Source organism: Eublepharis macularius, chromosome 4, assembly GCF_028583425.1.
Source record: "Eublepharis macularius isolate TG4126 chromosome 4, MPM_Emac_v1.0, whole genome shotgun sequence".
In the NCBI taxonomy this organism is placed as follows: domain Eukaryota; kingdom Metazoa; phylum Chordata; class Lepidosauria; order Squamata; family Eublepharidae; genus Eublepharis; species Eublepharis macularius.
Genome location: NC_072793.1, coordinates 60,222,296 through 60,249,626, shown reverse-complemented (window position 1 = coordinate 60,249,626; position 27,331 = coordinate 60,222,296). Strand labels below are relative to the sequence as shown.

Sequence of the window (27,331 nt, the reverse complement as noted above, 5' to 3'; positions counted from 1 at the left end):
TTGTTTTTTTTAATGGTCCTTCTGGCAATCCTAGCAGGTGATAACTGTTCATTAACACTGCGGGAAGTCGAGGGAGCCCCATGTGGACATTTCATCTGGAGCACTGTTCTTTGGGGTGTCTTATCTTGACCCCATACACCTGTTCAGGTCTCCTCTCACTCCCGCCCCTAACACATGCAGACACTTTGATGTGGAATCCAGTTTCCTCTAAAGGAAGCGGAGTTGCCTTTTGATGTTTCAGTTTGCTTTTTCCTGTGTTGTAGGGCTTTGTGGCTTCACTGACATAGCTGATTACTCTGTTAAGACTAATATTGTTTATTGACATACAGGCTTCTTGCATCCTTGAGGGAGAATTCAAGCTGTCCAGACTCTTAGAACTTTAGTCTCCTCCCCTCAAAGATCAGGGCTATTAGGTGATCCCTTTAATTCCATCTTCCCCTGGGACTCGTGGAGTGCATCTGACCTAAAACGTCAACTTCCTAAGCGGAAAAAATGAAGAATGCTTGTAGGAGATGTATGGGCTACTTTACATAAGAGTGTGTTGTACATCGATAATAAGAGTAATCTAAGCAAGTCTATTCAGAAATAAGACTTACGTTATTCAACAGGCTTACACCAAGGAAACTGTCCTTAGGATTGCAGCCGTAGTGCCCATATAAGAAAGCCATGTGCACACGTTATGGACTGGATACAGGACTGCCCTTCTGCATACAGAAAGTGTCTTCTGCTCAGAGGGGTCATTTTTATACCTCCTGCTACAGAGTTGCATGAGAAGTCTAAATCAAAAAATGGTTCTTCGATTTGAACAAGAGCTTGTTTTCCTTATATCCAGAGTAAATAGTGCCTCTGCTTCCAAGTCCATTTTTCTGAAATAGTACTATACAATGGCTTTGGTAAGGCACTTTTTTTTTTTGGAGTTCTACCATTACAATGGCTGAAAGTTCTAGATGTAAAATGAAAACCACCTGTTCCATCATATGGGAGTTTTATAGATAGGTGTATTGCCTGCTTATATTTGGGAGCAGGGGGATGGCCAAGTTGCAGAAGATTTTAAAAACTTCCTTTGATCTTGAAGGGACTGGAAGTATTTGATTAAATTTTTTGAGTCTGCATCCAAGATATGCCTTCAGTTTTTCCCTTTACTCTATTAAAAACTCACAGTTATATATTCACACTACTTCTGTTTACATTTGTCCAAAAGTCAGGAACCCCCCCTGCTCCAACCTCCTCACTAACACCCGATCAGGTTCTCACTCATGCTGGCTTCAGCTTTGGAGACACCAGGATCAAGGACCAACCTGGTGAAACCAGCTGTGATGATCAGCTGTCTGGTGGAGCCATGCCCTGCAAGCCATCGGGCAGCCCATCTGGGCCTTACAGAGGCAGTGGGCCTTCAGGCCAGACAGGAGGGGGGATCAGAAAGCCTCACAAGAAAGGAACTGGGGGGATGGAGCCCAAGGACACAGACCTGGGCTATATAATGCCCTGAAACCCTAGGCCAAGGAGGAATCAGTTGGGGCTACTCCTCTCTTGCTGGAAAGCCCCAGAGAGGCAGAGAGCAGCCCAACAGGAGGTGGAGGAATCAGGTGGCTTGAACCTTCCTCTCCTCCATACCTGAGACCTAGAAGAGGGTGGAAGGGCCAGTGCCTTTAGCCACTCGCAGAATGGGAGACTCTTCATCCAACTCTGTGGCAACATTGGGGTCCGTCACTAGACCCGTCCCCACAACGTTATTCACTGAATTCGGGAAAGTTATGAGTACATTCATAGTTGGAAAGGAAAGTTACACTACAGACTGCTTTCCAAAATGAAAATGTCTCCTGCTTCATTTGCAGCCTCAGCAGGTGCTAGCTAGCTGAGGAGAGAGAGAAAGTTAATGAATCAGTATGCATAGGATTGCCCCCTTAGGCTCATGTATATCATCTACTTTAGTCTTTAGCCACCGCCTTATGTTAACTTTCTAATATGTTTACTTTCATTATCATGAATTATCTATTGATGCTGAAATAATAGACACTCATCTATTTTATTATTATCTGTATGATTTTGACCCAGGTTGCAACACTGTCCAAAGTCTCGTATGTGAATTGCGAATCTAATTCAGTTGGGATATTTCTAGTATTTGGTATTGAAAATAATCTTACAGTTTATTATATCCTAGTCTAATCCAGGAATTTCTTGCTGCATGGCCAGATGACATGCCACACTGACTGTAGTGAAAAGATGAGGGTAACCTGCATTTGAAAGAGAGCCACATGTTGGAATGGCACAAAAACCTCTCTTGCTGTGTGTTCAGTATTGAGATGCCTTTTTTTGGTGCTCCCTTCCATCTCCCTCGTCTACGAGCAATCCTCTGGACTCTTGAAGGAATACATGCACTTTGTATGTATCAAGAAATTTGCTACAGCAACTGGAAGAGAAGGGGATAACTATGCTCGCTGAAGAGGCTAGGCTTGCTCTCCCCACTTCAGTGAGAATGGGAGGGAAAGAGAATGGGGTTCCTGGCTCTCCAGTTTAATATCCTAGGAAACTGAAAGTATGAGGTTTCAGTTGGTCCTCTGCCCAGAGAAATAGCATCCCATTTACTTGTGCTGGCAGGCAGGAGGAAGAAAGCGGGTTGGGAACAAAACGAACTCATGGGTTGGTTTAAAAACAGGCCACAACACTTACTGCTGACAGTTTCTAGGTATTTTGGCATTGCACATGCAAGGACCAACATATATTTCTGTAAGCTTATCTGCTGACAAGGGACCACCCTCCACTCCCAAAGTTCTTACATGGCAGAGCTGTTGTCTTCAGGGCTCCTTCATAGGCATCCTCAGGCACTATGCAAGAGCTCCACCCCTGCTTATCCCTAATTGTGGTCCTGACGAAAGATGGGCACGAACCTAAATACCAACCAAAAAACCCCATGAACCAGCCCGGTTCGGGGTTCGCGAACCAAGGTTCGTGGAAGCTTGTTTCCATGAACTTCCACAAACTGGACTACTGGTTCGTTTGGTTCGTATTAAAGGGCCAGTTTAAATGGCCATTTCCCTGGAGGAAATGGCCATTTAAACTTTTCCTGCCAATCACAAGTGGCAGGTCCCTTTAAACTATCAGCTGGCAGGCAGCGGGGGGGATTCCCCCCTTGCCGACTGCCAGCTGATAAATTAAAGGGACATGCCGCTTGGAAGTGGCAGGGCCTTTTAAACAGCCTTTAAACAGCTGCGGCTGCCATTTGAGGGGTGGAAAGCCCATTTTTGGCCTTCTCCTCTGCTGCGCGGGCCTGCAGGGCAGCGAAGGAGGCCTCCACCACTCCAGCATCAGAGGGAAGGTAAGTGGGGGGCTGGGGCTGAGGCTTGGGGGGGTGAGGGGCTGGGGCTGGGGGCTCAGGTTTGGGCTGTTTAAAGGGTCCTGCCTTGCAAGCGGCAGGTCCCTTTAAACTATCAGCTGGCAAGCAGCAGGGGGAATTCCCCGCCTGCCAGCTGATAGTGTAAAGGGTCCTGCCCCTTGCAAGCGGCAGGAAAGGGCTCTTTAAATGATTAAAAGCCCCTTTCCAGCAGGGCATTTAAACCCCACGAACCACAAACTGGTTCGTAACTGGGCCAGTTCCGTGCAGTTCGTGGTTTGTGGAAACCTCATGAACCATGAACCCCATGGTTTGGTTTTTTTCTGGTTTGTGCCCATGTCTAGTCCTGACCCACAAACCACTGGAGGGAAGCAGCTTCAGCATACCAGATTTCACTGTTAAACCAGTGAAAGCTTCAACAATTTCATCAGACCAGAGCGCAATTCATTCAGCTACATACCATTCTCCGTGTCTGAAGTTGTATCTTCTCTGCATAGCAGAGCTTGGTGTTCTTAAAAGAAATGTCTGGGTATTTTATGACTCTTCAGGTGGAAGCCATCACAAACGTCTGGGTTCCACATTAATCTTATGTGCTTAATCAACTTTTCTGAGGTCACTTCTGCCCTGCTTACTCATGTTTTTCCAGCAGCTCCAACCAATTGACCCAAGCGACTGAAAACTGCTGCTGCCACCAATCCAGATTCTCGTACTACCTAGGAGAAGCTGATACCCTTTCTTTCAGTGAGGTCCTTTCCTCACTGAGGGAAAGGACTCAGAGGGTCATGAGCATAGCATCCAGCTACCCTGCAAGTTGTTTCCAGCCTCAGTGTGGGAGCCTCTTGCAGATACTATGGCATGCACTCCTGTCCAAAGCAAAATACTGTGCCTGCAAATCCATACGGACTTCAGTCCACAGGCTAAAAATACACACTACAGCTTTAGATGAAAGGACTGTGCCCTCTAGTTTTTTTGTGGCACAAAAAACCTATGTTGGCCATGGATTGATGGCTCGTGGAGGGGGTCTTGCCATAATTAAGAAAGGCCCACAGACATAACAAAGTAGGCCCTTGATAGCATGGATTAGGCTCGGTGTGGGTGTTGCCCATAAAAATATGGTGCCCCCTTCTGATCCATCTTAGACTGCATGTCAGTAACATGTATGCCCCCTGTTTTCTTTTGCAAAGCTCACCATCCCAGATCAGGACTCCATTTATAGCAACAGCACAAACCAGAGGAGAGACGTCTCCATTCCAATCCATACCTTAGTGAGCTCCATCCAGCTGCTAGCCAGGGTAGCATTGGTGAGCCAAAGTGGAAAGGGATTAAGCCCATAGGTGGCAGCCCTGTTGAGCCCATTGTGCTGGACACAGAACAGGCTGCACTATTGCTTTCCCCCCCATTGTCCCCGCCCCATTGTTCTACCCTTTCCTGTTCTTCTTTGTACCATGCCCAGAGGAGTCCTTTTTGAAGGCGAAGATATAAATTTTGATCTACAGTTGGTAGTAATTACTCAAGTGTGAGTATATATCAAAATGATATAGATAATACCAAATTTGCTTGTGTAGTTGGCCTTGTATATGAAGCTTTAAACTGTAGTTCTTGTGAGTGGCTCCAAAATATCATAATGCAGTTATCTTGAAATGTGTAGCTGCAGAACCTGTTTTGAACCTGAAAGAAAACCTCTTAAGATTGTTTGTTTTTAAAATATGATTTAAAACTAGAATTATTTACATTATACATTTTCATTTAGAAAAGGCCCCAGAGATTGATGGGTTGGCATGGCCTACTACTGTAATATGTGTATTGGTAGAATTAAACCATTCCAGTACTTGAACTTCTGTGAAGGGAAACAATGGAAATGGAAATAATGTTTGGATGTAAGTGTGATAAACCATTCTATATTGGACATGAAGATTTAGACTAAGCTATTGGCTTTTGTTTTAAAATATGCTTCAAACCACCGTTTGCAGTCAGCCTTAGGCTTGTAATGACAGACAAATACAAGAACTAGCTCTTCTTTCCCTGTCCCACTTTTCCTGCCTCTTGCCATTAGAGATGACATTTCTTCTAGCAGTTAATTGGTAATTTTAATGAAGAAAGCTGCAGTTATATTGTTGGCTATCTTTATCATGATCCTCAAAAAGTTGCCTTCATTAGTGATTTGTAATATGCATGTTTATTTAAACTTAATCAGTTAAAACCAGATGATAATAGCTAGAAAGTTCCTCATTAGTCAACAGCTGTAATTTTTTTAAAGCAAGCCTTAAAATGGGACAATACTAATGGATTTCAAAGATTGAGTGTGCATAATTTGGACAATAACTTGGCCTTAACCCTGTGTTGTCCAGGAACAGAAATAGAGGATAGCAAAGTCACTTTTCTCTTTCTTCTTTGAATCTTTTGCTTTCTGTGATATAGGAGAGCCCATACCACCTTATGTCCTATATATCCTGATATATCCTTATAGAGTAGTGAATCAGCACAAGATGATGTATTCCATTGCTGCTTTTGAGCTAATAGGCTTCTGTTTACAATGGGATGCTTCATCATTGTTCCTGGAGGTCTGAATCTTTTGCTTAATTACTTGATTTGCTGCCCAAGAGCTGATATGATGTGTACCTGCAGTGGCACGGTTGGCACAAAAACCAGTTTTGCATGATCTGGCTCCAGTTCAGTGCTCGTGGGGACAGCAGCATAAGATTTCCATATAATCCAATTTAATTGCTCAGTAAGTATCCAGCCAAATGCCACACTTCCTACACGCTAACTGACTGATCCGCTTGGGAAGCTAATTCGAACATGATTAGGTGCTTCGGCCTTTCTGAACTGATTTTTGGTGGCAATAGCACAGCCACAGAAGAACTGAATATAAGATGATAGTTGAAGAGACTGGGGGGCGCTGGGGAATGATGAGATTAAGGTGTCCAGCAAAAAGCCAGTTTGATTACTGAAGCTGCCAGATCAGCACTGAAGCCTAACAAAGTAAAGCATTAATTCTCTTCTCTCATGGGTGGCCTCAGCTCAGAAATCGGGTGCCCCATGTTGGATCACAGGCCCCTTTGATTAGTGGTTCTTTTCCCTCTTTAACTTTTGAGTATGCATTTAATGAGGCAGCCTAAAGGATGGAAGGTAAAACAAAGGAGCTTTCAGAATCTCTAGTTACCCTAGCTACTGTACCCCAAGTCCAGAGCTATCTATCAGGAATGTACTGTATGACTTCACTGGCTAGCAATTTTTTTTATCACAAGCTTGCCTTATCAGAAATGGTAATTTAAAAAAAAATCATTGGGATATTTTTGCCTCTTTGCCCACTGCCTTCTGGCTCTGTTCTGACAATTACCAATCAAGCTATGCCTCTTCATCTACTTCCAGATTGCTCTTTCTAGCCCAGTAAGAAGCAGGCTGATGAGCAGATGTGGGCCCCCACTACACCATTGCAAGGAATCTAATGTACAGCTTAAGCCTGGTCTGGGGAAATCCCAAGGACACAGGTTTCTGGGTGCTTTCAAACTGAGTGCTGAAGTCTAGAAATTAGAAATACTTCCCCTCTCTGTGCAGGGCATAAATGTGATGCCATGTTCAAAGGCATATGATTCTTAAGTCTAAATATTTTTGACAATCTGGTATGGCATTGGAAGCTAAGTGAGCTTAGACTGAAGTAACTCTAAGTAGGATTGTACTATGAGGGACAGAGATTTGACCTAGGTCTTTAGTTCAGATCTCACCTCTGCCATGAACTCTGTGTGGCTTTAATCAAGCTACTAAGGCTGATGTAGCTTTCTTCCCTAGGGTTGATTTCTGCAGTTTTGCAGCAAAAGCCCTTTACAGAACTGCCTGACTGACGGTCATGATGTCACAACAAAACCTCTCCCACTAGTTCATAGTTTTAAACAATATAAGGTTACCAATGAATGGATAAAGATATACATAACACTTTAAAAATAAAAAGTCCAGCTTGGAACATGGGGGAGGGGCAAGACTGACAGCTGAGCTTGCATTAATTTTTGCTGGTATGTACATCTGTCATTTCATTTCTAAAACTGTGCTCACACTGTGGTTGAGGGACTGAGGGACTCTCTATGAATCTTCTTATATTGCATCTGACGAAGAGAACTGTGATTCTCGAAAGCTTATGCTACAATAAAGTTGGTTAGTCTTAAAGGTGCTACTGGACTCTTTTTGATTTTGCTACTACAGACTAACACGGCTAACTCCTCTGGACTTATATTTAAGGTGTCTTTACCTTGAGATTGAATGTTCTAATGCCCAGTGCAAAAGCAAACCATTTTGGATGCTAATTTTGAAATTATTGGGAATATTTGTTAGTTGCACAGTTATGAAAGTATGGAATCACATGTGTTGAAACGTTCTCCATGTCAGTATATTGCAATAGATAGAACTTGCTTTTATTAAAGCTGATTCAATTCACTTGCATTTTTGTAATAGCAGAACATAGAAACCTAATTTAAATAACACTATTCCCTATTACAAGGGGTCAACTAATCCAGTTGCAAGTGAGCGAGAGGCAAGTGTGCCTCTCGGCACACTTAACAGAAGAGCTCTGCGAAAATCTTGCTTCTTGCAAGACCAGGAGGAGAAAGAGGGAAAAAGGCACAGGAGGAGGAGGAGGAGTCAGATAGAAACTTCCAGATCAAAGAGAGGCATCACACAAATGCATAGCCTGCTTCTAATGTAAAGAGAAAGTAGCACTCCCTTCTCCAGTGTCTGGGCATGTTGTGTTCCTTCTATTCTAATAGAAATGCCTTTTTGTCCCAGGTCGTGGAATGGTTTATGTGGGTAGGTAATTCTAAACACCCTATTTGGCTGAGGAGAAAGTTAAGGAGAAGAGATCCACCTCTATATGTAGTACCTTAGGTGTTCACATATATTGAGTAGATTTTTTCTCACGGACATCCAGAGGATTGCTCTTTTGGAAGGTGTGTATGCATGATGAGGTGTCAACACCTCATCATGCAGGGACAGGGGACTTACAGAAACATAAATTAGAACTGTCTCAGATTCTGCTTGGATCAAACTATGCCTCTCCCACTGAAACACAAATTAAAATCAAAAGCTGACAACTCTAGGTGCCTTGAAGGTGGCCACATCCCTTAGCTGGGATCTCTGCTTTGTATCTACCTAAACTGAAGATCTAATATTTAGCTTGGCCCTGGTGGAAGAGGAGGAAACAGAAGGCTTGTGGAGATAAAAGTGCATCAATGGAGGCAGCAGGAAAAAGCTTCTGATGGTTGCATCCTGGACACATTGTGAACTGGGGTTAGAAACTTTTTCCCAATGACAGGAGACCAGGAATCTTTTGAGTCCAAATCTGGGATTGTGGCAGATAACAGGGAAGGAATGAGAGTACCTGGTATGTATTTGGTTTTCCTGTGAGTGAGAATATGAAGGTCAGCTTCAATCCTGAACTGTGGAACTTTGTCCTGAGAACTAATGAGCTACTAACTTCGCTCCCCCTTATATGTGTATCTTGTAACATCCAACTCTCTTCCATGTGTCATCATGCTATACTGTAGGGGAGCACATGTGCCTAATGTAGCCGTGTGTGCAGGGTCAATCATGGGAAGAGCTGCACAGAAGCAGTAAATTCTTCCTACTGTCTTCGGTATACAGAAGCAGCAGTATTAGTAGCTTTGCGGGGATGGGGGCAGGCTGAAAGGAAAGTCTATCCTTGTTAACAAATTGCTGTATAATTCCAAAAGCCAGTAAGGTCTTCTGCTTGGCCTTTTCTCTGGAATGAGGAGGGAAGGGTGCTGATACGAACTTCTGAGGGGAAAACAGGAAGGAAAATCATAAGTATGGTGACCACAAACTTCACCCTGGAATAAGGCAGGCACACCTGTCCCATAATGGCTACTCTTTGTCTCAGTGTTTTCCAGGGTCTGTTTTAGTTCCCAGGATAGTCTGGACTCTAGAAGATATACTTGGGCTCCATTTTGAAAAGGTCTGTTTGCCTTCTCTTTGGGAATAATGTCAAAACCTTGTGCTATATGTGTGGATAACTCCACAGGGTATCAATTTGCTTTCCTCTCACAGGACATATTCAGAAGAGGACTGTAGTCTTTTGTTCTCCTGGTGCAAGCACAGGAATTTGCAATGCGTCTCTTTACTAGACATCCCCATCAGTCAGCACATTGGAATTCCCATTGCGGTCAGCCCTGAGTGCTTGCTCCCTTATTCCTGTGGTGAGAGTTCTCCTTATAAAAACCTGGAGCTGCTCCTGGGGAACCTTTTTAAAGTTAGATTGTGAATCATACCAAAGATAATCTAGTTGACGTTTGTTACTGATGCAGGGTCTCTGCAAAGTGGATGAGACTGAGAACCTATTCTTACTTGAGAACCTTGGCACTTGACAGCTCTGACTTGGACATGGCCTCTGTTTGACTTCCAGCAGTGCTACATATTTAATTAAACTACCACAGGCAGAATGCTGCATAGATCCGCTTGATTCATGCTGCTGTAGGAGCCATTTGGTTTTTTGAAGGTGTTCTAGTCAAGGTGTGAAATAAAAAACAAACATCCATACAGAACATGCACATAAACAACTATAATGTGCATGGCTGGAACAGAGCCTTCTAAGGCTCTTCTAACTCTGCTTTTTGTGCTGCTATGTATGTGTTGACAGCATCACTTTTTTTTAAAAAAAACAACCTAATATATCCTCCTTTTCTTTAATTTCTTGTGATCAAGATGAGGGAGGCTTCCCTACCCCCCAGGAGCTCACAAGTGCAACAACTTTTTAAACAGACTAGAATGATAGAATCATAGAATCATAGAGTTGGAAGGGGCCATACAGACCATCTAGTCCAACCCCCTGCCCAGTGAAGGATCAGCCTAAAGCATCTCTGACAAGTATTCATTCAGCCTCTTCTTGAAAACTGCCAGTGAGGCAGAGCTCACCACCTCCCTAGGCAGCTGATTCCACTTTTGAACTACTCTGACCGTGAAAAAAGTTTTTCCTAATATCCAACCGGTACCTTTGTGCATGTAATTTAAGCCCATTGCTTCGGGTCCTACCCTCTGCTGCCAACTGGAACAGCTCCTTGCCCTCCTCCAAATGACAGCCTTTCAAATATTTAAAGAGAGCAATCACGTCCCCCCTCAACCTCCTCTTCTCCAAAGTAAACATTCCCAAGGGCCTCAGCCTTTCCTCGTAGGGCTCAGTCTCCAGACCCCTGATCATCCTCATTGCTCTCCTCTGCACCCTCTCGATTTTGTCCACATCCTTTTTGAAGTGAGGCCTCCAGAACTGCACACAATACTCCAGGTGTGGCCTGACCAAGGCAGTATAGAGAGGGGCTATGACCTCCTGCGATTTCAATGCTATGGCCCCTTTGATACAACCCAGGACTGAATTAGCCTTTTTTGCCACCGCATCACACTGACTGCTCATATTCAGTTTACAGTCCACTCTTACCCCAAGATCCCTTTCACGTATACTACTGCCCAGAAGTGTATCCCCCATCCAGTATTTGTGCTTCCCATTTTTGTGGCCCAGATGTAATACTGTGCACTTGTCTTTGTTGAATTGCATCCTATTCACAGCTGCCCACTTCTCCAGAGTATTCAGTTCTTGTTGAATTTTAATTCTATCTTCTTGGGTGTTTGCTACCGCTCCCAATTTGGTATCATCAGCAAATTTAATGAGCAGCCCTTCCACTCCTTCATCCAGATCATTGATAAAAATATTGAAAAGTACCGGGCCCAAAACCGAGCCCTGCGGCACCCCACTGGACACCTCCCTCCAATCTGATGAAACGCCGTTGACCACCACTCTTTGAATGCGGTCCTCCAACCAGTTCCCTATCCACCGAACTGTCCTATAGTCTACTCCACAGTCTTCCGGTTTGCCCATCAGAATGTCATGGGGGACCTTACCAAAAGCTTTACTGAAATCCAGATAAATCACGTCAACAGAGTTCCCCCGATCCAGTAAGCTGGTCACTCGATCAAAGAAGGAAACCAGGTTGGTCTGGCAAGATCTGTTAGGAACAAAACCATGCTGATTTCCCCGGATCACTGAGTGGTCCTTCAGATGCTTACCGATTGATCCCTTTAAAATCTGTTCTAATTTCCCAGCAACAGAAGTCAGACTGACTGGCCTGTAGTTTCCCGGGTCATCCTTCCTCCCTTTCTTAAAGATTGGGATAACATTCGCTCTTCTCCGATCTTGTGGCACATCCCCAGTCCTCCAGGAGGCCTTGAAGATGATGGACAGGGAGTTCTATAAACTGCAGCATCCTGGCTTGCATCTTGTGCTTACTTTGTAAAGAGCCCCACTTTAAGATCCTTCCTATAAAATGCATATTACAATCCAAATAAGTTTCATAGGAAATAAATGTTCTTTGTTCCATGCACATCTCAGATGTGAAATAATCTAATGCTGAAGTCAAAGAATCCTTGACATCTTACTGCTCAATATGTTGTTCATCATTGTCCCCATTTAGTAAGCCCTTGGTATATATTATACTCAATTTAAACTACATTCAGTCTTTCTATACACAAAATGACTGTACTCATCCCCTCATTTTCTTCTTTAAAATGTTTCTTTTGAAAATGTACTATATTTGTACACAGTTAGACATGCTAAGGTGTAGTCTGTACATTCAGCAGAATGGGGTGGTAGAATAGGCTGTACCACTTCAAACCATGGGGGAACAGGGTCAAATGTTTAATGCTCTTTCATGTACAAAATTCACTGCTTATTTAAAATCAGCTCAAGGAGAAAGAGTGTATCTTAGCTCTGGTTCTGGCATACTAGCTTTCTACTTCCCTGGGACCAGGGGTCATTTTGTAGAAAAAGAGCTGCAGGAACTTATTAGCATAACTCATTAGCATTTGCCACATCCCTTGACATCACCAGAAGTGTGTCATTGGCATAACTAGTTTGCATGTGCCACACCCCCTGACATCACAAAAAGTGTGTCAGAAGGCAACACCCACACAGACAACAAAGCCAGCAAAGCACAGATTTTTAAATAAAAATTAATGTTGCCAGTGCGCTCTGTACATCTGGGGAGGGGGAACATACAGTAACATTCAAGAAGAGTTTGTTTCTATGCATTTCAAGACAGATTAGAGCAGCTCCACACAGACAACAAAGCCAGCAAACCACAGATTTTTAAATTAAAAATTCCAGTGCACACTGTACATCTGGGGAAGGGGGACATACAGTAGCATTCAAGAAGAGTGTGTTTCTATGCATTACAAGACAGATTAGAGAAGCTTCACACAGACAACAAAGCCAGCAAACCACAGATTTTTACGTAAATAAAAACTTGCAATGAACACTACATCTGGGGAAGGAGGACGTACAGTAGCATTCAAGAAGAGTGTGTTTCTATGCATTTCAAGACAGATTAGAGCAGCTTCACACAGACGACAAAGCCAGCAAAATACACTGGGGTGGGGAGTAGGGGTGTCAGACCCCCATTGGGGGTGGGGAATCCCCACCCTTGCCCCCCACATCCCGCCCCCACTTACCTGGCCAGCAGGGGGGCATGCACCCTCTGTGTGCGCTCCCCTGTGGAGCTGCGTGCTCCCACGGATCGGGCCCATTTTGGGACGCTGCGGCATGCAGGAGCATTCCTGCGCTCCACAGTGCCTCAAAACGGGCCCGTTTTGGCCCGGATTGGGCCCATCTTGAGCCACTGTGGAGCGCGGGAGCGCTCCTGTGCGCCACAGTGTCCCAAAATGGGCCTAATCCGCACCAAAACGGCGTTCCGGCACATTCCCCCTCCAAATGGGCCCTGTCTGGGACTATTAATGTGTAAGAAAACATTGCAAAATGTGATCCTCTTCCTGCCATCTAAAATTATGCAATCCATTCTACCACCTCAACATTCTGTCACCTCATTATCACCAGCTCATTCTGCTGCATTGTAGAGCAGGCCTCATTGTCTGTGGTGGGTGGGTGGGGGGAAGTGAGAGTAAGATATTCAAAACCTGGAGGCAAAAGCCATGAAATACATAAATACAGTAAGAACAAAAGGAAACAAAATTAGAAGGGAAGGGAAGCATCTCTTATTGGAGCTAAATTGCTAGATGATGTGTGAAAAACTGGCTTGTTAAACACAGAAGTTGTTTTTAACCTGATAAAATGGAAGCAAAAGCAGTAGTTTGAGAGCAAGCAGGGAGTGTTAAACTGTTTTGTTTTCAAATGGTAATTGAATATGTAAAGAGGTGATGTGGTGAAATTGTCAACTGTTTTCTGCAGTACGTCCCCCCACCCCCAAGTCAAGAAAACTGCAAAATAGCACAGGTTATGACAGAGGGTGGTTCTAGAATGAACTGGGTAAGCTGACTGTATATTTATTAGGACAAATTTGTAAGAAAACTGCCCACTGTGAAATGCTTTATTATTCCTGTCAGGGCCACAAAACAATTGGGCCTGAATCCAAGCATCCTGAAAGTGGCAACCTCCTGTTTTGGCTCTCATTTTTCTTTCATTTCATTTCATTTCATTTCATTTCACTTCAGTGAGTTTGCTAGGATCTATTTAGCTAATCTGTGAAGCATTTGGTATAATAAACATCTGGACATTGTTACCGTTTCAATCATGTCAAAGAAATAGATGGCTATCTTGATGCTGAGCTATTGAAATATTCAGAAGTGGATAGCCTATAATACATTGAGAGTTCATTAGGCAAACAGCCAGTGGCTTATTTGGTTGGAGTGGATAATATATGTAATGCCATCCATTACAGTGCAGCTAGGGATATTACAAGGCAAAAGCCTTGGAGAGGAGAGGCCTGTTGGCAAGAGCGATTTTGCTTGGTAGAGATGCGCCACCTTGGTGCTCACAGGCGCAGCCCCCAAGTTGTCTCCTGCTTGTGTTCTATGCCAGAATGGGAAGAGCAGCTGGAATCTAGAGAACCCAGCAGTTGAAATCCTTAAAAAAAATTTAAAACAAAAAGCAAGACACTTCCTAGCACTTTGGGTTGTAAAGACTGCCTTGGAAGGTGTGCGGGCAATGCCCGGTGAAACTCAAAAGTTCAAGAGATGGCTCACAATATTGCTAGTGGTATGAGAGCAGGACATTAGTGTTAGTGCCCTGCAGCTATTTGTTCCCCTGGGATTTGCAGAAGCAGAATAAATTATACAAAATTACACACTATATAATCTGCCTTGACTCTCAGTGAGGAAGGTGGATTGTAAATAATGCAAATGAATAAAACTATGCAAATAAGCACATAAGCATCACTGCCGTATTTTAGACAGGTCACAGAATGTGACTTCTGCTGGCATGGGAAAGTGCACCCAGACTACTTTTTAAAATGGCTGCTCTCATGGCTAGCTTTCGAGGTGGTGATCATTTTCTCTGATTATTGGTGCCTAGCACTCACCAGCAGCAGCCATAGCGAACAAACTGATGCCTGGTGTTGGAGGGGGTGGGGAATCGAGGCACAGAGAAGGTCTTTCAAGTGGAAAGGTATTTCTAAATCACAATGGGAGTGACAAAATTTCATCATCATTGAGGGTGAGGCAGCCTCGCAACAACTTTGGATCTAGATGTCAAATGAAAACAAGCTGAACTACAAAGCTTGTTTCAGAAACTAATTGTCAGTTTCTTTCTCCTTTTTCTTCATCTGAAGGTTTTTCCTTCCCTAACCTACACAAAGCAGGACATTTGGAAGGTGTGTAGTTTTGTGTTGGGTGACTTTATTATGTTACAACCTGTACAATTTCACTATTGGATGTGCAAAAGAACAAGCCAACCTTCTTTAATGCATGTCTTTCCCAGCCTGTCATTCAAAGGCTTTCCTCCACAGAATATACTTAAGGAGTTGTAAAACACAAACATAATAATTAAAGGATGCAAACTGTCAGAGCAGTGAGGCAGGATTGGATGGCAAATGTGTCAGGACATGTAAGTGGCACAGTTACAGAATGATTTAAGGGAGATTTTTTTCTGCCTTTGTGTCCAAAGTTTGGATAAAATATTCTGAACATGGAGCACATGAATGTGATCATGCAAAGAAAATTGCTTTGTCAAAAGATTATAAAAGCAAATGTTCCTGGGCTATGATCAGGCAAGGATGCTGTCCTGATAAAATCTTCTCCTTTGACAGAGTAGCATTCTTACAGAAGCAAAGAAACCTGAAATTCATCTTCATATTCACCTGTCCCTTTAATAAACATATAATATACAGAAATGGGCAGTTGAAGCTTTTCATGCCATGGAACTAAAAAACATGACTGGATAACTGTTGCAGATCAAACTGATACTAAAGGGACAGCTAAAGGGGCCAGTTTAAAAACTGCTAATCCTAGGGATCTCATAATAAAGTGAAATTCCTGCCTTACTTGTGGAGACCTTATGGTGAAGTATTTTCATTTAGTGAAAGAAGTCAGAAACTGTATTGGTACTGTCTTTTCCCCTTTAGTATCTCTTGGCTTCTCCCCACACCATATACATTGCTGTGACCTTGTGGTCACTTAATGTAGGTGGAAGTATAGACTTGCATTAATAACATTGCACTGAGACCCTTTGCTGTCCTAGAGATGGAGGCCCCTAGAATTAAAAACTTTTCTCCAGGACCCAGAAAATATTATTTGATTATTGCATATCTCCAAAAGCTCTTGTTAGAAGTTATATATCCTGTTATAATACTCCCTGTCTGTTTTTTCTAGCTTCTTACATCCCAGGTAAAAGGTTGCCAGATCACTTCTAAGAAATGGTGCCATTCAGTTCCCAAGAGTTAAGGACACTTAAGAGGGGCAACCATTTCTACAACCTCCCCACCACCACTGCCAACATGCTGCTGCAGCCCACTGAAGGCCCCAACATTTTATTCCTATTGGTTAGCAGGCCGCTCAGGAACAGCATGGGGGCAAAGGGAGGAGGTCTGCTGTGTGTGTGTGTGGGGGGGGGGAATTGGTGGAAATCACTGCCTCCTCTTAAGTCTTTAGAATATGTGGTTGAATACAGGCCAGTATTCCTGAATGCACTGTGTGTGGCTGGAGATGCGTGCCCCACCCCATTCATCCAGGAGGCCTGTCTTTCAATCTCCTCTCTGCCTGTAATATGCCAGAACCAGAACTCTGCTGACGGCAGCAAGTAGAAGAGAAGATGCTGGGGAAAATGGGGTGGGATGTACAAATGACTGCAGGTTCACTCTCTGCTTTTACAATTCCTGGCACCTTCTTTTGATTACAACTCTGCAGCCTTATCCAGGGAAACCCAAAATTAATTTTTCTCTTTCTTCCCTTTCCAGCATTCTTGTATCAGGTCCATTTTTTAAATTCTATACAGCTTTGGTAGATGTGGCTGGACTCTGACTCTGTGCTCTTTTTTTTTGCTCACAGTGTTGGATCAACTTCTTCCAGAGCTTACTGTACTACTCAAGTTGTTGGACCATGAATACTTGAGCTCTACCACGATGGAGAAGAAAACAGCGGTCTCAAACATCTTGCAGAAACTGCAGGCTCCTGCAGGTCAGAAATCCTTGCTTCTGTTTCTTATTCCTGCCCATCAACCCATCTTTCTGTCCTCTGCTATTTATGCCATTCTTAAAAATTAATGTACAAGGGAAACTCTCTGTTCCCGGTTGTTCACAAGCTTCAGTCTGTATAGGACTTACAGTACAGGCTTCAATCTGTACAGGACTCATGTACAACCTTCAATTGTGAGGGAATGGCATGGGTGGGTTGTTGTGGTTTGTGATGGGCAGGGCTTTTTTTCAGCGGTGGAACAGAGTTCCTGAACCTCTTGAAAATGGTCACATGGCTGGTGGCCCTGCTCCCTGATCTCCAGACAGAGGGGAGTTTAGATTGCCCTCCGCGCCACAGCACGGAGGGCAATCTAAGCTCCCCTCTTTCTGGAGATCAGGAGGCGGGGCCACCAGCCATGTGACCATTTTCGCCGGGGGCAACCCACTGAGTTCCACCACCTCTTTTCCCAGAAAAAAAGCCCTGGTGACGGGTAAGGATTATTTGGCTAGTATCAGGGCCTGTGTCTTTTAAAGATGATCCTGTCAGTATGGCTTTGAAGGATTCTTTATGCAAAAGACTACATGTAGCTGCATTTGTTCATGGCAAATGGATAGAAGGCATAGAACCAAACCTGTGTGACAGTAGGAGATAGCTCAGGTGTGTGGTCAGTTTTCATTGAAAAAACTTCATATAGGTGGAAGGGTCAAAGTTCTTCTCTCCTGTACTCGTGCGTGTGCATGTGTGTGCACACCCCAGTTTGAATTAGTGCTCATGCAGCTGCTTCTTCTGTCACAGCTTTTCCAGCATCTCATCATGTATGATTACTAATAATAATGCTTAGTGTTTGTATAGCATTCTCTAAGAACTTCACAGAATTTGTCTTGTTAAAACCTTACAACAGCCCGGCTGTAACGTAGGTGAGTATTATCAATATTATTATCAGATAAACGGTTGAGGCTGAAAGATAATGGCTTATCTAAGGACACATAATGAGTTCATGGCAAAGGGAAGATGAAGACTTCCTGTGCAATCCTAAACAGTGTTATGCCCTTCAAAGTCCATTGAAGTGAATGGGCTCAGCAGGATGAAACTCTGCTTAAGATTGCAGTATTAGACACCAGAAAACTGATCTCTTAACAACTCAGACATATTAGGGAAGGATCACATATCTGGGTTGATGCATAAATTGCAAATTGTAGGCTCAATTTGCCTCAGGCCTGCACAGGGAAAGGAGTGGGTGTTTAACTTTTCAGCTTTCATTCCGCTTCACTATTCAAAACTGCTTCCCGTTTTGTTAATATTTTAGGCAAGGGATGTTTTTTTGAAAGGACATATATTAAAATGCTGTTAATAATAAAGCGAAATGGGCTGGTGGGTGGTAGGTATAACCAAGTCTTTCCAGGGCACGCCTGCATCTCTGACTGATTATGTCACTTCCAGTGTGACCTGGAAGTGATGGTATTGTACCAGGTTTGGTTTAACAATCTGCCCAAAAGATTGCTGGGAGATTGCCTGCTATTGGCAGGCACCTGACAAGGCTAGTGGAAGTTGAAGAGTTAAAATACTCTCCCTTCCTTGCCAGGCCTTGAAGATGGAAATGGAGGCCACACAAGCCTGTTGTTTCTATTCTATGGGTGGAACAAAACATGTGAGCTTTGTCTGATCTGTTTGAACTCTGAATGGAAGGAGCTGCTAATTCAAGTGCTCTTCTACAAGCCGGTGATAAGGCTCCCACACTATATATAAAACAGGGACAGAGTGTAAGGGAAAGAGTTGTTTAGCTTTGTGAAAAGGGGAGCCTCTCTTTCTTTGATTCTGCTTTTTATTATGAAGAAAGCAGAATAGACTATGTTGTGCCTGTGAAATTGCGGGGTCTAAATATTACACATGCTTCTGATTTTGCATTTAATAGTTATTTTTCACAGTGCTGTATCAGTTGCCCCTTTATTGACAGAGGTACACGACTCCCTCTGGTGGAGCATTCAGTTCAAATGAAGTCCTCCAGCTGACCGTGAGGAGCAAAAATTAACAAGCATTAAACAGTTGCTGGCAAGAGCTGGCAGTTCTGCCCTTTATGATTTATATATGCCCTTTAGTTACATTCAAAGTCTTCTCAATTTTTATGGAAGCTCCCTGTGCATGGCAGATGAGACAGCAGGCTTTTGAAGATGGAAAATGTGCCCTATTCCATTTTTAGTGCTCCATATTTTCTAAGATGATTGCAGCACTCCCATCTTTGGGGGAATTGCTGGGCGAATTTAATAACAATAATGTCCCTAGGAGATGGAGCAGGCTGTCTGTTAAATGGTGCAGTGTGTGAGAGAGAGAAAGAGAGAGAGAGAGAGAGAGAGAGAGGACTTGCCGTTCTTGAGCCACACACACACCCAGCAGTGGGAATAGTGATATTTGGCCCTGCTGTAACGGGACAGGAATTGCTCTGTGTTTCCTGTGGAAATATGTGTTCCCGGTAGCCTTCCTGTTGGCTGTTTTCTGCTGAGAGAGGAGTTTTCCATGGGAAGAACAAATGGCTTCTCTTTACTCATCAGCAGATCTGTTACCCTGTATTGCTTGAAAACAACTCCATGGAATGACCACTTCTGGAAGAAGAAGATGGCTTATTGTTCTTGCTTTGTATTTCTTGGTCAACTCCTCTTTCTTTTTCCTTCTTGGATCCTCTTGTACTAGCAGGGGTGCTGCTCTTCTTCTTTGTATGAAATCAATATGTGGGCACTGCCTGATGGGTTTGGCATAAGTTCAGGGAGCAGTGGCTCCTTTTGGGAGGGAACCACTTGTGTACATGGATTGGAGAATGTAAATACAGAACTCATTCAGTAAGTGCCAACTTTACTACCATGCTAGCAAAATGTGGCCAGACTTGAGGAACGTGAAAGATGTATTTGGTAAATTCAGTCAATCCACACTCTGTTCGGGTTTTGTGAATCTGACATGGAACCCAAACTACAACTTGGGACCCGGTGTGGAACTCAGAGTCCTATCTATGGGCAAATCTGTATTTCCCCATAGATCTAGAGCAGAAGTTCTCAAACTTGTGTTCCAGAGGAGCTCTGAATTGCGAATTGTGTTCCAAAGGTTCCTTAAAAATTTACTGGCACTTTCATGAAAAGACTGATAATAGCAGACTGGCTTTCCTGAAAGACTGTTTCATCAGTAGTACAGATTATCTTTAAAATGTTTAGCTGTGAAAGAATTCTGGGTATATTTATGATGGTGTAGACCAATTATAAGGTCCAGCAGGCTTGGCCAGTATGAGCTGAGTGTGACTCTTTTTGATCCTGAAGGTAAAAAACATGAAAAATTATTTGATGCACTGTTAAGAATAATGATCTTTTCTGCCTTGCAGGGAAGGAAGTAAATTACATGTATGTGAATACAACAACCTTAAACAATGGCACTAGCTTTGTGGAGTCACTTTTTGAAGAATTTGGTATGTACCATGAGCTACTCCAGTGTAGTGCCCTATGCCCATACAGATCCTGCTTCTCAAAAGTGTTTGATGATCCTCACTTGTCTGGGATCACTGGTTATGAGTTTATGCCCTGCACAAAAAACTTGTAGCAAAGAACATTGTGCCGTTCTTTGCATGAGTCCATAAAGGTACTTCTTTGTTTGTACCATTAATAATTCTCATGAGACAAATCCATAAAGAATGTAGGGGCCTTGATAAATGATGAGTATTCGGTTGTTGCAATAGAAGAGGGCCATGTCCATCCTTGTCTGGCACCGAATTGTTTTTGAATTCAAATGTCTGCCAGATCAATTTAAGCTTTCTTTATACTCTTGGTGTCAAGCATCCTGTTGGTTTGTATAGTGCTTTGGAATATATCAGGAAAGATATGCCAAAAAAATTGGAACCATGCTAATTTCAAGAATCCCCATTTTTTCCTAACCACAATTTTAATACATTTAGTTCCCTAAATTTTAGATCCCTAAATTTTTCTTAATCCCCCAATTTTTAATTTAGATCTTGAAATTTTGCATACTCCAAAGCAGTTATCATTCTGCCCTATCCAGGCTAAGAGACATAATAGTGCAGCAGATCCATGATGATCAAATCGTCAAAATTTAATTGAGTTACTACAAGCAGCTCTGTGGAGAGGAGGATATGCGTTGGAACCACAGTGCTGGGGAAGGAGGGTTAGCAGTTCTCCAGCACCATTTTCCTGAATGGAAGTGACCTCCCTAAGTTATTTCAAGTCTTGGTAGAGGGGGGAAAAGACAGGCAAGCACAATATGAGCATCTGTCTTTCTGCCCCCTCCCCCCATTAACTTCAAAACCACAGGAAGAAGAATTAAATCTCCATCATCATGGCTCTGATTCATATTCCCTTTAGCTCACAACTGCTTTTTGCAACTCAGTTATATGTCTGGGGATCTAATAATGGATTGTCAACATAGTGTATAGTTTGGCTCTGAATAACATGGTTATGGTTCTGTCTGGCCTAACAGCACCAAATTTTAATATCTCCAAATGTCCAGAACAGCAGAGAATCAGGGTAGAAAGTCTTTTGCACAGTTATATCAGCCAATGCCAGAATGGTCCCAGTTCCCCTGACCTACAGCTTCACCCTGATACTGAAGAGCTGTTGCTTCCTTGGACCTCCAAAAGATTCCTCTTTTCTCCATCCCTCCTAGAGGTTCAAAAGGGGCTAAACAGACTTGTCACTGTAAGCCTTATTGGATATGTAGCATGAAGAAAGTAGAGGCTGAGGCACAAAGAAGAGTCTGCACATTCAGTTCAGTGTCTGGCTTCTAATCTTTCTCCAGACTGTGATCTGCGTGACCTTCAGGATATGCCAGAGGATGATGGAGATGCTAAAGAAGGCATCAACTTGAAGCTTTCCAGGAGTCAGTCAGCTAAAAATGTAAGTTGCATCAACCTGAATTCTATATTTTCTCAACTTTAATTTAATTGTAACTTGTTAAGGTGAACCTCTTTTGGATGCTTGGTGTCTGGAGCTAGTTCAAGAAACCTTGTTAGATGTTCAAGGAGGAAGAAACCGACACCGAGAAGCAGACTTCAGAGTACGCACAAAATACAGCTTACCAGGTTATATGCAGGGTATATAGTTTTTAGCATTCATTCTGGCTTTTGTATGTTGCTTGCGGAGTCATGGACAAGGTTAGAACACATCAGCAAGAAACAGGAGTATGCATGTTAGTGGTACATTCCCTCCTATATAGGTTCCATTGCTGAGAATGCAATCCTAAACAGTTCCTGTGTGTCCAGTGAAGTCAATATGCTCACAGAGGTGTAACTCTATTTCATTCAAACTGAAAAATGAACTTGTGATGACATTCCAGTCTTCTTCAAAATGCACATGTTCTTTACTGAGACTAAGGTGCAATTACAGGAGAATGCAGGGTGAGGCAGGAGACAAGCAATAACTTTTTTAAAAGAGAAAAGTTGAAGGCAGTCTGAAAGAGTTGTTGTTCCTTATGATGTGACCATTCATCCTACTGTTCACTCTGGCAGATGGCATTTCCATTGCTTTAAAAATCTGTCAAATCAGAAGTGATAATAGGACAAAAGAAGTATATGTGTATCCTGTTTCTACGCTTTGTTTATGTCTCTCTTTAGCCCAGTAGAGAGTTTGAGGGCAGAGTGCCAGGTCTGGGCAGAAAGAGAGTGGAGATAGTTAGAAAACCTACATTTGGAGTAGGGAAAAATGCATATAAGTAGCCTGTTTCTTGCCCTGACTTGAGCAGTTCTTGCTTCTAGATACTCTGCAGTGTGTGCCTTTAAGAAATCATTGCCTGTATTCCCAGGTGAATTTTGTGGTGTACAGCCAGGTGCAAGAAAAGATTCCCTGGTTGAGACTAGGTGACTTTACTTCCTATGCTGAAAGGTCCTTAGCAGCCTGCCTGCTGTTTCTGAACACTGCTCCAAGCTCTGTAAATCATCCCCAAATTTCTGTGGGTAAAATCCACATGTTCTTGGGGAAATGGTTTGGCGGTCTGAACCTTTTTGGTTAAGCCTTTCACTTTCTGATTTGTCAAAGATGACCACAACCACCCCTTCCTTCCTAGAACCCTTGGAATAATACAAGCTGCCCAGATATACCAAGCTTGCATCCGGCCCTCATTTAGACATGTAAGCAAAGAGCAACCAGCATGGCTGAAAACCTCCCGTGCATTCTGACGAATATTAAACACGTTTATTTGAATGTATCCTATCACCAAAGCTTTTAATGTGCAGTCATGGTCAGATAACGCAGCATAACAATATCTGTCTTAGCCATGCTACCGCCACAGGTTTTTTTTCCCCCTCACAGGTTTCTGGAGAGCCACCTCCACCACTGCCCACCACCCCTCCCCCCGAAGATTACTATGAGGAAGCACTGCCCCTGGGCCCAGGCAAAGCCCCTGAATACATCACCTCCCACAGTAAGTCTCACTGGAGATAGGGGAGAGAGAAACAACCAGCTGTCTCTATCTTGACACAGCTTTGTTTTCAGGCACTCCCATATCAGCCTAGGAAAACAAAGCCTCTTCCTAGGTATCTGAGAAGTGACAGGCTTGTAATTTGTATGCCCTGGGGAGGAAAATGACATTGTGTGGGGGCTGCCACACTCTTTTTCCAGCATCCCTGCCCTCCCTGATCTGTCAGATGTCACAAGCAGTTGTTTGCTCAGACATGCCTGGAAATGTACCGGAAAACCCTGAGTGGCAAGAATATGAAGGTCTGTCTAAAAACCATCTTTCTCTCAGCTGGCCTGACACATTAGGGGAGGGAAGAGAAATGAACCTAACACCTGCTTTTCCCCCCTCAGGACTGAATAAATGCAGAGCCTTAATGGCCCTCCAAAATGTCTTTTAAACCGTGCTCCCTGGGCAGGAACATAGAAAGTAAAAAGACCACATGGAAAGCTGGGTGTCTCATGGCATCGGCACTGTGCGATTCATCAGGAATGAGTGAGGCCTGGCACCCAAGATTCTAGGAAAGGCCTGCCTCAGCCAAGCCCAGAAGAAAAGTGGGGAAGGCTATGGAGAGGAGTGGGGGAGGGCAGGTTTTTGTGAGAGAGAGAGAGAGAGAGAGAGAGAGAGAGAGAGAGAGAGAGAGAGAGAGAGAGAGAGAGAGTTTGCCTTGTGTGTTGAACTCTGTTGGACTGTAAAAAAAAAAACAGAGGAAGGAGCAGGAGTGGATTACACAGTCATGTCTGAAGAGGGGGGGGGGAGGTACGAACTGAAGATTTGCTGTAACCTGGAGCATCAGGAAAGTTAGCAGGAACCAGCAAGTTTTTCCCAAGCTGGAGTCATGAAGTATATCACTTGGCACCCTGAGCATGATATCCTTTTTATGCTATGCAATGGTGTCTAGCAGCTATTTGGGAACAAGCAGAGAAAGATGACTTTATAGAGTTCTGTTGTCCCTGCTCTACATTGTGCCCCTTTTTATAAGTTCATTAGCAGTCAAAGCTTTCCTGTGCAATCTCTCCAAAATTAGCCTGGTGTGAATTTGCTGTTCATCTCAGCACCACCTTCCAATAGATTTTCTCTGATAGCCTACCTGCCAGATATTGAAAACCTGTATTTGTACAGCTGTCTGAAATGACCCATCTGCTTTTTATACAGATAGTTCCAGCCCTCCCAACTCAGTAGAGGATGGATATTACGAAGATGCAGATAGCAACTACCCTGTCACCCGGATGAATGGAGAACAGAAGAACTCTTGTAGGTAGCAGAGCAAAGATGTGTAGTAGGACTAAAGGGGAATGGAATCCCCTAACAGTTGTTGGCTCAGTGAATGAGGAGTAATAGAGTCAGTAAATATGTATCTAATAGCCTTAGTTCAGGGAACCAACATACCTGTTGTGTGTGTGTTACAGAGAATAGTAAGCAAACAGTACCAAATTCCATTGTCTTTAAATGTTGCAATATATTTAAGGCTCTCTGTTAGTCTGTGGTAGAATTGCGCAACTTGGAGCTGAACCACATGAGATGAATTACACATGAAGAGCATGAGTTGGGTCCTGCAAGCTTCCCTGGGAGGGGTAGTCTTACCCTCTCCCCCCAAGCTCCTGTAGGAAAACCCAGCTGAGTGGATTTTCTTACAAAGAACAGCCGCTCAACTGGAGAGATTCTCTCTTTCAAAAATCCACTTGGTTTGGTTTTACTTGAGGAGCTCAGAGATGGGGGTGGGATGTAACACAAGGCAGAAAAAAAGCGTGAGAGAGAGAGAAAATCTGAGCAGTGATTCCCTGCTGGGAGAAGAAGAATGGGAGGGACTGGGTTTCTCTCTCGCTTGCAAAACACCTCAGCTTTTTTCCTGCCTCCTGTTATGTCATTCCTCCCCACCCCCATCCCGACTTCCCAGAGGATTTTTGAAAAAGAGAAAGAGAGAGAATGTGTGTGTGAGAGAGAGAGCCCCTCCAGTTGCGATTCTCTCCGGCTGAGCATCACATTGAGCAGCTGATTTAAAAAAAAAAAAAGACAACATTTCCCAGCGATCCTTGCAGGATCCGACATGTGCAGATGCATCTCATGTGGTTCCACTCTTGGTCAGCCATGTGGACTATTAGAGCTACATCTAACACGTATGGTTTTGCCCTATACATTTGTCACTATTCCTGTTCAGAAATTTGTGTATTAGCAACCTGCTCAATAAGCATGAAAGTTGGGGTTGTAACAGGAGTGCATCAGGGACTCTGTGCAGCCAGTGGACTTTTCTACCTCCTACATTAAGAGTAACAGCCTAGCTACAGCCTATAAAAACAAACTCAGATGCAAAACCTTTCAGAAGTCCCAATTCTTTCTTGCAGCTGCACAATATCCTAGGCCTTTCTGACATCCCTGTAAAAACTGCTTCCATCATAGCTCACTGTAACTTACAAGTAGGTTATTGGGGATAGTTATATCTCACTATGCTCCAAGCTTTGAATTACGGAAATAGTGAGGGGCTTCTGGTGAGGAGTCATGTCAGGCTGATGAAGAAGCAGAGAAACATCACCGTCAGAAGTACGGGCAGGGAGGGAGCTTCCAGCTGGTGAAATCTTCCTGGATCAAAGGGAGATTGTGCGATAACCCATTTGCACTCCTCATGAGTTAACTGCAGAAATGGAGGTTTTGATGGGAAATGTTGGCATCCTGGGCTTGCAGCTGTAATGGAGAGCCAAGCTGTAAGACCAGGATGCCTACATTTCCCATCAAAACTTGAGGTAAGCTGACAAGTGTCCAACCTTTGTAAGGCGTCACTTGTAGTTTGGCTCTCATGAGTTGAACGTCCCAGAGTCCCGGAATTTCATCTAGACTCACAGTTGCAATGTAGTCTTTATATGGACACTAAACCTGGCCATCCTCATTTCTTAAAACGTTTATGGAAATAATTACTTTATAGACAAAAGAGATTTCTTCCAAGACAAAGATGCAACTCCTTACAGTGAGATAAGCCTTTTGTGGAGGATTATAAAAATAAAAAGTTCTCTGAAAGATTTATGGACTTAAGAACTTTTAGCAAAAATCTTAATTAAGAGGTAATATAAGAAAGTTTTGAAATGGAAAAGGGGGCAACTATTTTTTTAATCTCTTGTTTTTAATCTTATTTTTGATGAAACTGCATATGCAGCAAAGTTACTAGCTAAAGAGAACAGACTGCCATGGGATTATTTTTGTTTACTCTAAAGACTGTTTAATTGGAGGATTTTACACAACAAGATAAGGTAATGACTCAGATTGTGACTTTTGTTGCTATGGTGATGTGGCTCAAAGTCATGGAGAGTGAAAAGAGAAAGTACTTAATTTGTAAAGACTCAGAGATGCAAGCTACAAGTGAGCTGAAGATGTGTTTTTAAGGTGTCGGGGATGCAGTGTTACCTGGGAACTGTAGTTGAAAATGTTACGTCCGTGGCGCATGGAGGCAGGGGAGGGAAACCGCTTCTCAAAGACAGTTTGTAAAGTTAGAGCTGCACAAGATCACTGAGGGAGAGGAACTTTGCAATTATTTTCTTGCAATTTCAACGGAGAGATGAATTATCAGCTCTTCCCCTCCCCTGCCCCCATGCACTAGGGTCAGGATCCTGTACTACTCCTCTCCATAAGATCGCTGGGGGAGAGGAACTTTGCCATTGTTTTCTTGCAATCTCAAGAAATGAACTAGTCTACTAGCTCTTTCCTTCCCCTGCGTCCACACGCTAGGGACAGGGTCCTGTATTCCTCTCTCTGTTGAGATTGCAAGAAAACAATTGCAAAGTCCCCCCCCCCTTGATCCCATTTGGCTCTGTCTTTGCAAACTGTCTTTGAAAAGCTCTTCCTCTCTCCTGCCTCCCCGCACTAGGAACATAATACTGTTTTTAGTTCCCAGGTATCATTGCATCTCCAACCCATTAAAAACACTTGTCCAGTGTTACTTGTAGTTTGTCTCTAAGTCTGTAAGATTTGTTTTTGGTCTCTATCCCACAATGGCAAATACTAGAAAAAATCCAGGTAGGAGAGGCTCGATAGACCTACCTGTACGAAAAAATAGCTTCACCAGACTTGATTCAGAAATTATTTGAACAAACAGGAAATAAGATGGAAGATCTTGGAAATAAG

The 27,331-nt window shown here is 43.3% G+C and overlaps 1 protein-coding gene across 1 annotated transcript in view; it reads left to right on the top strand.

Moving 5' to 3' along the window:
• The window catches only part of AFAP1L1 (actin filament associated protein 1 like 1), an 89,305-nt gene that overhangs the window by 43,320 nt on the left and 18,654 nt on the right, over window positions 1–27,331 (top strand). Inside the window, exons 2-6 of the mRNA XM_054978428.1 lie at window positions 16,658–16,786; window positions 20,145–20,228; window positions 21,569–21,666; window positions 23,077–23,188; window positions 24,377–24,475. Coding sequence (XP_054834403.1) covers window positions 16,658–16,786; window positions 20,145–20,228; window positions 21,569–21,666; window positions 23,077–23,188; window positions 24,377–24,475 — 522 coding nt within the window. The remainder of the gene's footprint in view (window positions 1–16,657; window positions 16,787–20,144; window positions 20,229–21,568; window positions 21,667–23,076; window positions 23,189–24,376; window positions 24,476–27,331) is intronic.